The sequence below is a fragment of the Neltuma alba genome, unplaced genomic scaffold, assembly GCF_004799145.2.
Source record: "Neltuma alba isolate B1F8T4 unplaced genomic scaffold, ASM479914v2 tig00012437_pilon, whole genome shotgun sequence".
In the NCBI taxonomy this organism is placed as follows: domain Eukaryota; kingdom Viridiplantae; phylum Streptophyta; class Magnoliopsida; order Fabales; family Fabaceae; genus Neltuma; species Neltuma alba.
The window spans coordinates 15,950-26,801 of NW_021636919.1; the positions used below are offsets into that span (position 1 = coordinate 15,950).

The 10,852-nt window shown below is 35.9% G+C and overlaps 1 protein-coding gene and 1 pseudogene across 1 annotated transcript; both read left to right on the top strand.

Moving 5' to 3' along the window:
- Positions 1-5,426: 5,426 nt before the first annotated feature.
- LOC114727074 (cysteine-rich receptor-like protein kinase 25) lies at positions 5,427-8,248 on the top strand (annotated as a pseudogene).
- A 27-nt stretch (positions 8,249-8,275) lies between these two features.
- LOC114727075 (G-type lectin S-receptor-like serine/threonine-protein kinase SRK) lies at positions 8,276-9,092 on the top strand. Its single transcript, XM_028913808.1, has 2 exons — positions 8,276-8,419; positions 8,738-9,092. The coding sequence occupies exons 1-2, from the start codon at positions 8,276-8,278 to the stop codon at positions 9,044-9,046; spliced, it is 453 nt and encodes a 150-aa protein (XP_028769641.1). The 3' UTR covers positions 9,047-9,092.
- Positions 9,093-10,852: the final 1,760 nt, after the last annotated feature.

The following is a 10,852-nucleotide window of genomic DNA, read 5'->3' on the forward strand; positions in this document are numbered from 1 at the left end:
TTCTTTTCAGAAACCATACAATTCCACGCTGAGTTTGACAAAACACATAGTGGGAATAACAACTTTCACAGTGAGTGTTACTACTTGTATAGTGGGTTTTGCATTCCTATGTTCATTGGGCTGGGCAACTTTGGTTTTAAAACGATAGAACTCGGTGGTGAATTTTGCAAAACACATAGTGGGATTTACAACTTTCACAATGCTATTTACTACTTGTATATTGGGTTTTGCAGCCTTATGTTTATTGGGTTGGGCAACTTTGGTTTTAAAACCATACAGCTTGACGGTCAATTTTGCAAAACATATAGTGGGATTTACAACTTTTACAGTGAGATTTACTACTTCTATAGTGGGTTTTGCAGCCTTATGTTTATTGCGCTGGGCAACTTTGGTTTTAAAACAATAGAACTCGGCGATGAATTTTGCAGAACACATAGTGGGATTTACAACTTTCACAATGCTATTTACTACTTGTATATTGGGTTTTGCAGCCTTATGTTTATTAGGCTAGGCAACTTTGGTTTTAAAACCATACAACTCGACGGTGAATTTTGCAAAACACATAGTGGGATTTACAACTTTCACAATGCTATTTACTACTTGTATATTGGGTTTTGCAGCCTTATGTTTATTAGGCTGGACAACTTTGGTTTTAAAACCATATAACTCGGCAGTGAATTTTGCAAAACACATAGTGGGATTCACAACTTTTACAGTGAGATTTACTACTTCTATAGTGGGTTTTGCAGCCTTATGTTTATTGAGCTGGGCAACTTTGGTTTTAAAACAATAGAACTCGGCGGCGAATTTTGCAAAACACATAGTGGGATTTACAACTTTCACAATGCTATTTACTACTTGTATATTGGGTTTTGCAGCCTTATGTTTATTGGGCTGGGCAACTTTGGTTTTAAAACCATACAACTCGGCGATGAATTTTGCAAAACACATAGTGGTATTTACAACTTTGTCAGTGCGATTTACTACTTGTATACTAGGTCTAACAACCTTTTGGCGGGCTGGACAGATTTTTTGTCATGAACAATACAATTCGATGCTGAATTTTACCAAAAACCAGCAACAATATGACAGCAGATACATTACATATATTCAAATGACTGCACCTCAAGTATATCACGGTAAACATTGAACCATTAACTTTCATACTAACTACACGTGCAATGGAATTTACCATTCACGCAACAGTATTTACCAAAAACCAGCAGCAATATGACAGCAGATACATTACATATATCGAAATGACTGCACCTCAAGTACATTACGGTAAACATTGAACCATTAACTTTCATACTAACTACACGTGCAATGGAATTTACCATTCACACAACAGTATTTACCAAAAACCAGCAGCAATATAAGAGATACATTACATATATTCAAATGACTGCACCTCAAGTACATCATGGTAAACATTGAACCATTAACTTTCATACTAACTACATGTGCAATGGAATTTACCATTCACGCAATAGTATTTACACCAAAAAATCACCATATCTATTGACATCTAACTTCAACTTGGGTTTGGATTCTTGCATGTTCTTCTTGTGTGCCCAACTTGTTGGCATGTGCTACAATGGTATATCTTCCTATTTTGGAACTGTGACTCTCGTCTTTTTATTTTAGGCCTTCTTGGTGGTCAATTAGTCAAAGGCAGTGCCAAGAACACTTGACTTGCTATATTTTCCACCTAGTAATTGTTAGGATTTGGCATGTCTACTGTCACCACTGGAATCATAGTCCTGCCATAAATCTTTTGCTGCGATATAATCTTGTAGCATTCATCAACAAAATCATACACATTGCAATTCACAACCTTAATAGCTGCACAGGCATGGGGACATGGAATGCCTGACATTTGCCAAGCTGCACAAGTACATTCGCCTAGACCAAGATCAACATGTACAGCTCCTTTTGCTGTATGGACACACACCCTACCTCCTCCATAAGGTACACTCAACATACGTGCTGATCTCACAACATTGTCCACCAATTTTACATCTATGTTTGGGCCTACACCATTTTTGCAATTACTCATTGCTATGCTTGCTGCATACATCTTCTTTGCCACTTTCTCATGATGCTCATGTATAAGTTGGGCAACATTATATCGTCTCTCTTTCAACATCCAAGCATTGAATGACTTAGCAAGGTTTGTTGTGATGTTATCCCACTGTTTAAATGGGAATTTACTTAAGGCCCACCTTTCAACATCACCATGATTAAGAAGCTACTCAAATAATTGTGGATTGAACTTTCTCATGTTATCCATTGCACCATCAAACTCGGTGTCAAGCCTTGCATATGCAATGGCATCCAGGTATTACAGTCCCTCCTCCCTTGTTTTCCCACTAGTCTTCCTCTTTCCTCTATTTAATTTAATCATTTGTGTACTGAAGTTTTCCTTAACATGTCTGTAATAGTATGCATGCCTCTCACCACCAAATATTGCTTGCACAGCACCTATTATTGCATTGTGTCGATCTGACACAATTGTCAATTCCATTGACCTAACTATCTCCTTAATCATGTATAAGAACCATGTCCAATCCTCAAGTGTCTCTCCCTTTACAATAGCAATCGCAAAAGGTAACAATTCATTGTCAGCATCATAAGCAGAGGTCGACAATAACATCCCCTTATACGGTCCACTTAAATGACATCCATCAATGTACAGTACATGTCTAGCACCAGCTATAAAGTAATACAACACCCATATGCTATGAATACACGCTCAAATGTGTTATTAGTATTACCTACCCATATGGCCACAGTTTTGTTATCTGTTTCCTTCAACCATTCACATATACATGGAATAAGCATATAAGACTGGTCAGGCCTGCCATGTATGTCCTCTAAAGCTTTTTGCTTCGCCCTGTATGCTTGTTTATATGTCAACTTCACACCATAATCTCTTTCCAAAGTCTTCCTTATATCATTTGGACGCCTGTCTATGTGATCATTTAACTTATCAGTGATGATTGATGCTGTCAAGCTAGTTGAACCACAATATTCCACACGAAGATTGTCTTGTGCATTATGAGCATGCTCATTTATGAATGTTGCCACACGTAAAAAGGGAGTACTCTTTCTACCCACTCCTGCACTTATCCTCCACGGACAACCTTCAACACTACATTTCACATATATTTTTTTCCCTACAATTTTTCACATACTTGTACTCAAACTTGTTTGCAATATTGAACTTACGTACTTTCTTCTTGAAATCTTCTGCATTTGCAAAAGTTTGGTTCCGTCCTAACAACAATTTCTTCCATTTCAAAGAATTCATCTCCAGCAAAGGTGTAGGTGTACTCACTACTCCGTATGGCAAGCTTACATTAGGTCTTTCACTGCCTCCAGAACTTGTATTTTCCAAAGCATTTCCCTCTAACGTAGGCTCATCACTTTGTTCTGACAGTTCTACCATTCTTGAGATCCTGCATTTATAATTACCACTGTTGTTAAGAGATTTACTACAATATTACAACAATTATCAACTTTCATAACCACAAAAAAAAATTTCTCACTTACGTTTCTGGATAACCCATTCCTTCCTCCACATTGTCACTACCTTTATGTGCTATATAAATATGTGCATTACGATCATTATATTAAAATAGATTATCAACTTCACCATCATCTATAAGATCTACCAATACCCTCTCATCAAAACTCGAAGTGTATTTAATATCACAGCCATGACAATCCATGCTGAACCATTCTCCTATCATTGTCCTCAAATCTTCAAGTTTTGTACCCTCATTTATTACTCTTACTCTGACAGTCCCACCACAGTATTTAACTTCGCCATCGTCATTTTCTACAAACTTCCCATCTAAGTGAAAATAACAAGCAAGTCTTTTTGAAGATGTTGATACAATGTTACAAGACATCACCACTTGCTAACCTGCAGCAAACAACATTAAATAATAAAAAATTAACTTCTCTGCCAATTAGTTTCCATCAATATACGTGACACCCAAAACACACAGAGAGAAACTTTTCTTCTATTCGCAACTTTATTATAGGGTTTCACAACTCTATTATTGATTTTAACAACGTTCACCACCTGAACGCAAACTTCACGCAAACTTACGTCTACGTAATTGCTTGCCACCTTTTTTTATTTCCGCTACGTCATTCGAAATAGTCAATATAAAGTATAAAACCTCATTCCAACACACCCGTCCCCACCATTGCGCCATAAAGCAGACACAAAAAAGAACTACCCAAACCCCACCATCACGTAATGCGACATGTTCACTCTCTCTCTTGCTACAAACCCTCTTGCCCACAACCAAAATCTATTAAATCAGCAATCCCAACAAAATGGTGATGCGGAGGAGTAAGATTATACCATTTCCAAAGACTACCGACTTAAACTTACCTCTTTTCAACTTTAATGTGTTGCTCCAGCATTCCTCTTTCCTTCTTTATGTGCAGCTCAACCGGTGCTCCTATGTTTATTTTTGTTTCAGTTTCACTTCCTTTTACCTCACTAATAAGGGCATTTCAGTCTTTTGGCCAAAAATTTGAATTCCAGATTGGTACCCAGTGCCCTATTTGTCATTTTGCTTATTCAGGTGCCTTATTTGTCTTTTTGAAATTCAGGTGGTATTTTGTTGTCATTTTCCCAAAAAAAAATCTATTCTCAACATGGTCAAAAGAATCAAGCCATCACCCACCCACTACGTTCCTTGACGGCTCATAAACTCCAAACCTTTGAAAATTCTATCATCTTTACAAAACTAAATAAATCCCTCCTTAAACTCCCACAAATATCACACAAACTATCATGGTAATAACAATCATGGCACACAAATCCTCGTTTCTGCTCTCATTCTTCTTCTTCCACTTTCTCTCCTTATTACTTATTGCAGCCCATACAACCAGCTTCAGCTCAATAATACTAAATCCATCTGCAAGACCAACACTACAAGCGCAGAACAAGAAGCAGAGCCGCTTGATTATAGATATGCATGTTTGGACCGAAGTGGTGTGGCTCCATCAAGCAAATACCAAAGCAATCTCAAGAATCTCATATCTTCACTTTTTTTTGATGCTTCAACCGGCAATGGATTTGGTAACAGAACTGCAGGTAGTGATAAAGATAAGGTGTATGGACTTTATCTTTGTAGAGGGGATGTGAATTCAAGTTTATGTCATTCTTGTGTTCAAGATTCTAGCAGATTGATCCAACAGCATTGTCCCAATAATGCTACTGCAGTTTTATGGCACCCATTTTGCCTTCTCAGTATATCCTGTTAAATTTATATTTCTGTAAGTAACTTGTATATGGGTCTACTTAAGCAAGAAGTTGTCAATCAAAATTTATATCTGGAATACTGGTTGATACCATTTGTAGTCTCTAAAGTTTGAAACTAGTGTTTTTAGATGGACCAAAATAAGGTCAAATTTTAAGGACCAAGACTATTGGTTTCAAGTTTCAAGAATGAAAACCAAAACGAAGTCCAATTTTAGGGACTAAAGATGGTATTAATCTTCTTGAATGTATAAGATAAGAATTTATCATCATGATCAGACTATAATTATACCATTTGTATTGATTACATGAATTTATGTCACCGACTTGATTCATGAAAGAAATTCTGCTAGTATTAAATAGGTACTCCAACGAGGATTTCTTCGGCAATCTAACTCTAAGGCCTCGGATTCCCATGTTTGATGCAACACAAAACTTAACGAGTGCAGGAGAGTTCGACAGTGACGCTAGGATTCTGATGAACGGTTTGATACAGACAGGTTCAGAGACAAACCTGATGTTTGGGACACACGTGTTCAACATAAATGGCACCCAGAAAAGGTATGGTTGGGTTCAGTGCAGCAGAGACATAACCAGTGAAGAGTGCAGAACATGTCTGAGCAATATGCTTGAAGAAGTTGAGAATTGCTGTGAAGGCAAGAGGGTTTGGAGAATCTTTTCTCCTAGCTGTATTGTTATGTATGAGACTCAGCCTTTCTTTGTAAATGATACTGGGTTGATTGCTCCAACGCCCCAGCCAGGTACCATTTTGTTTCTTTCATGATATAGTAGGTGCAGTTTTGTGCATTTCATGGAACTCAGAAAATAAATTGTGCTATTCACAACTTGTAAATAATATGATATGTTGACATAAACGTGAAAATAACCTCTTTTCTTGAAGATATTCTAAAAATAGTCATCAAAAGTTTGATTGTATATGCAAATCCGTTTGCATCTTTCATTGTCAGTGAGCATGTGAAAACTAAAGATGAACCTCTTGTAAATTACTTTCCAGGTCAGAAAACCTTGAAAAAAATAGGCTGCAATTTTATTTTTTTTATTTATTTTGCAATTTTGCAGGTGAGGAAAGTAGTAACAGGTCAATGCTTAGAGTTATCGTTGTTATAAGTGTAGTAGTAGTACTAGCTCTACTGGTTTTCTGCACAATCTACTTCAGGTTCTTGAGAAAGAAAAAAGGTTAAGTTCTAAGTGAAAAGTCTTCAAGAATTTCATTCAACAAATGGGGCATAAATTTTTATTGTCTTATTATGCTTGATAACAATGATTGCAGACAAACAAGCAGTGCAGGAAGATGGGCTAAATCCAGTATTTTCTCAGGATCAAACTGACGAAGAGAATTCTATGAGTACTGACCTTCCGATAATGTCCCTGAAAACTATTCTTCAAACTACTTGTAACTTTTCTGAAGAATGTAAATTGGGAAAAGGTGGATTTGGCTCTGTATACAAGGTACTGAATTTACATACTACATACACTTGCTTATTGAAGTTATTTTCACCTTCTCCACCTTCCCAACATTCTTAGATTTAGTTTATGTTAGAACTTTCTTTAACCTAATCCTACACTTAAAATTTTGAAATCAAGGGAGACCAGACTAGGTTATGGGATTTCGGAGACCAGGTTAATGAGATATTGTACTAGAGTATTTAAGCAAGTTAGTCCTCCTATCTCAATATCTAACTTATGTTGAAGAGTTCTCAACTTTAAGATGCCCATCCATTAGCATCGGAGTTTGTAAGTTGGCAACTTTAGTCAACATAGAAGGTGAATGAAGTGGCACAGTAAGTGCCTTCCAAGACATCAACTCTCCATAGGAGGAAATTGATGGTGATAATGTATGGGATACTTAGTTCCAATTGAAATTGTATGAAATACTTTATATGTTAGTTCTTCCAACTTGGCTCTTAGGAGAGGTTTCTTCACACTACTTGGATCCCCGTAAAAAGAAAAAATTTGCACTAACATCTCTTATATTAAGCTTTGAAAAGGTCATTAATCTTTAGGTAATTTTGCATTATTGGATCAGGCTACTTGAAGTTTCTAAGGTAAAAAAATTGCTCAAGGTAAAATCTCTCCTTTGAAAGACAGTAGCTTTGCAAAATTCAAAGCAAGGAGGATGTGACTATAAACTTGAAAACTTCAAAGATAAATCAGATTTATTCAAGTTTAATTGTTTCTCTTTCAACTTTCTTACGTTTGAAAGCAAAAAAAATGATGGTTACAGGGTGTTTTACCTGATGGGAAGGAAATAGCAGTAAAGAGGCTGTCAAAAACTTCAGGGTAAGGATTAAAAGAGTTAAAGAATGAAGTGATATTGATTGCAAAATTGCAGCATCGGAACCTTGTGAGATTGTTAGCTTGCTGCATTGAGCAAAATGAAAAGCTACTTGTTTATGAGTACATGCCTAATTCTAGCCTCGATTTTCACCTCTTCGGTAAGTTACACATACTTCTTTTGAGTTTCACTAAATTTTTACAAACATCCCTATTGGGTATGGGTGGCATTTTATATTTATAAAAATTTGCCGTTCAACTTTTTCTCATTAATCCCATTTCATCTGGGTATCAACAGACTCTGCAATTCTTATAATTTTATTGCTTTCAGATATGGAGAAGCGTTCCCAGCTGGAATGGAAGCTGCGATTGAGCATCATTAATGGAACTGCAAAAGGACTTTTGTATCTCGATGAAGACTCTAGACTAAGGGTTATTCATAGGGATCTAAAAGCTAGTAATATACTGTTAGACCATGAAATGAATCCAAAAATTTCAGATTTTGGATTAGCAAGAGTTTTTGGAGGCGACCAAAGGCAAGCAAATACTATCAGAGTTGTGGGTACCTAGTAAGTTCAATTTATAACGCCTTCTGTTATTGTTATAGCATTTGAAAGCCAATATTTTCATATGAATACACAACATAAAATTAACTATATTGATTTATTTATTTTTATTCTAAGCAGTGGTTACATGGCTCCAGAATATGCTATGGAAGGCTTGTTTTCAATAAAATCATATGTATTTAGCTTTGGTGTTCTCCTACTAGAAATCATTAGTGGAAAAAAGAATGGTAGATTCTACCTTTCAGAGCACGATCAAAGCCTTCTCATATATGTATGCTTTCTGACTGCCTCTCTTCCTCGACAATATACCACAGGGAACAAATCAATTGGAATTTTCAAGCTTTTGAACAGTAACAACACAATTCATCTTCTTAGGCCAAGATCTGATTCCAACTTTGAAAAAACAAAATATGCCTTTTCCTTTCAAGCAATTGAAATATCCTTGATGACTTCAGAAACATTGCTCCATGGGCCATAATTTTATTGAAAAAATCCTAAACCAACTACTTGAAAAACTAACTAAAACTTAAAGCATTTTTCTTATAAAATTTGCTTTTTAATCTAACCTAAAAACGCATTTACCATGTAGGCATGGAGGCTCTGGTGTGAAGGGAAGGGCTTGGACCTAATGGATCCAATATTAGAAAGGTCATTTGAACCTTCTGAAGTTCTCAAGCGCATCCAAATCGGCCTCTTATGTGTGCAAGAAGATGTAGCAGACAGACCAACAATGTCAAGTGTAGTACTTATGCTTGCAAGTGACTCAGTGAACCTTCCAAGGCCAACACAACCTGCATTTTCTGTTGGAAGAGGTTTCACGGAGAAAGAGCCTTCATCAAAAAATACTACCCATGACTCCGTCAATGGAGTAACTATTTCTGAAGTTTTAGCTAGATGATCCTAAGGACTAGACAAGACTTTCTTTCTGTAAGATTGTGATGGCATGGATGAATTTTGTACATAAGAGTGGCTATTTAAATTATTATAATCCTCCAAGATAATTTCCTATATTTTTTTCCAAAATCATTGAGGCCTCTAAATATTTTTCATAATTAACTTTTGGTTACTCTTAATCAGTATAACCAAAAATTCCTGTAAATATAGAAAATTCTACATTTATTTATTTCCCTTCTAATAATTCCTTTGGACCTCAAATATAGTCTCTTAACCTTTATTTCTATTTTTCATAATTTTTTGAGAATTTTTGAGAATTTCTAACTTAAATTCTCAATTAAATATTTCTTTAAACGATATTTAAAATATCAGTCTGGCCTTTATCCGGATTTCAAAATTCATACTGGTGCTAGCTATAATTTCCTCTACCTCAACTAGCCCTTGATCTATTTAATTCCTTTCATCTCAGGGTTAAGATTTTCGAGATGTTACATTATCCTAGCATGACCATAATAATTCTAACTACTTTCAGTGATTCGGTAGGCTTCCACTGCTTTACTGAAATGTTTAATTTTCCTTGAGGCTACATTTTCTCTTAGCTCTAGTCTTAGGCCCCTAATCGTTTTCTTAGTGAACCACTATTCATCATTCATATGTTGCAGATAGGTAGATTACCAAGATAACTTAATGTATCTTGCCAAATACTCATCGAAAGGTTCATTTTCCGCTTGCTTTATAGTGAGAAATTCAGCTTCTTTCTTATCCCGCACTGATTTAAGAAAATACTTCTAGAAGAACTGGTCCTTAAAAGATTCCCAAGTGATCGGGGTCTCAACAGCTTGAAGGTCTATCTCTGAGTTCTTCCATCACCTATTAGCTTTTTCCTCTAACTTGTAGATTGCCATCTGTGCTTTAGTCTCAAATGAGCAATCCATCACTCTAAACATTTTCTCTAACTGGGTAATCCAGTCTTTGGCTATTTGCATATCTAGTGTGCCCTCAAATGCTGGTGGATTATGCTTGCAAAAGTGCGAAATCCACTATTGTAAATTATTTGGTTCCTTTACAGGCCTTGCTTGCTCTACTATCGATTCCTGGGTTTAGGGTTGGACTTGTTAGACTATCCTAGTTGCTCCTTGCTCAGGTCGTTGTAACTGTGCTATGGCTACTATTACTGCTACTGCTATTACAGCATCCTTTTCTTGTTCCTAACGAGCTTAGGTTGCTCATAACTCTTGTATCATTTTTTGTTATTCCTCTAATCGGTTCATTATTATTTGAATCGGGTCAATAGGGGCCTGTTCAGTCCTTTCCCTATTTGTATGTTACGTCTCGTCCTCACTATACTTGTTATTTCTTTTCAACTACAAAAGGAACAACATCATGACATAACCTTTAATTTTTATTTATAACCTTTGTACACATATATAAAACAGCAGCATAGTTTAACCAGTATCACATCTAGTAATTTAGTAAATAGGAGTAAGGATATTCCTAGGCATTTAAGGGCTAGAATAATAGGAACAAATAGAAGGATACAATTCCTAAAATTTATGTCGGTATTGGGGCAAAATACATTTTTTCAAAAGTTATGAGCAGCTTATGTAATTTTAGAAATATGTTAGAAATTCCCAAAAATTATGGAACCTAGGAAAAAGTCCCCTGGACACTATATTAATTTTAAAAGGAAGAATTTGATGGGTAAGTATTTATTCTGATTTTCCAGTCAGTTTTAAGAGCTTGACTAATTAAAGGAAATTGACCAAAAAGTAATTAGGAAAAAAATATTTTCAAGGCTCAGAAAATTGAG

Bases quoted from the DNA above. Each gene is read 5' to 3' on its own strand.
- LOC114727075 (XM_028913808.1), top strand. From the start codon at position 8,276: ATGGCTCCAGAATATGCTATGGAAGGCTTGTTTTCAATAAAATCATAT. The intron at 8,420-8,737 runs GTATGCTTTCTG...TTTACCATGTAG, and splicing joins ATCAAAGCCTTCTCATATAT to GCATGGAGGCTCTGGTGTGA.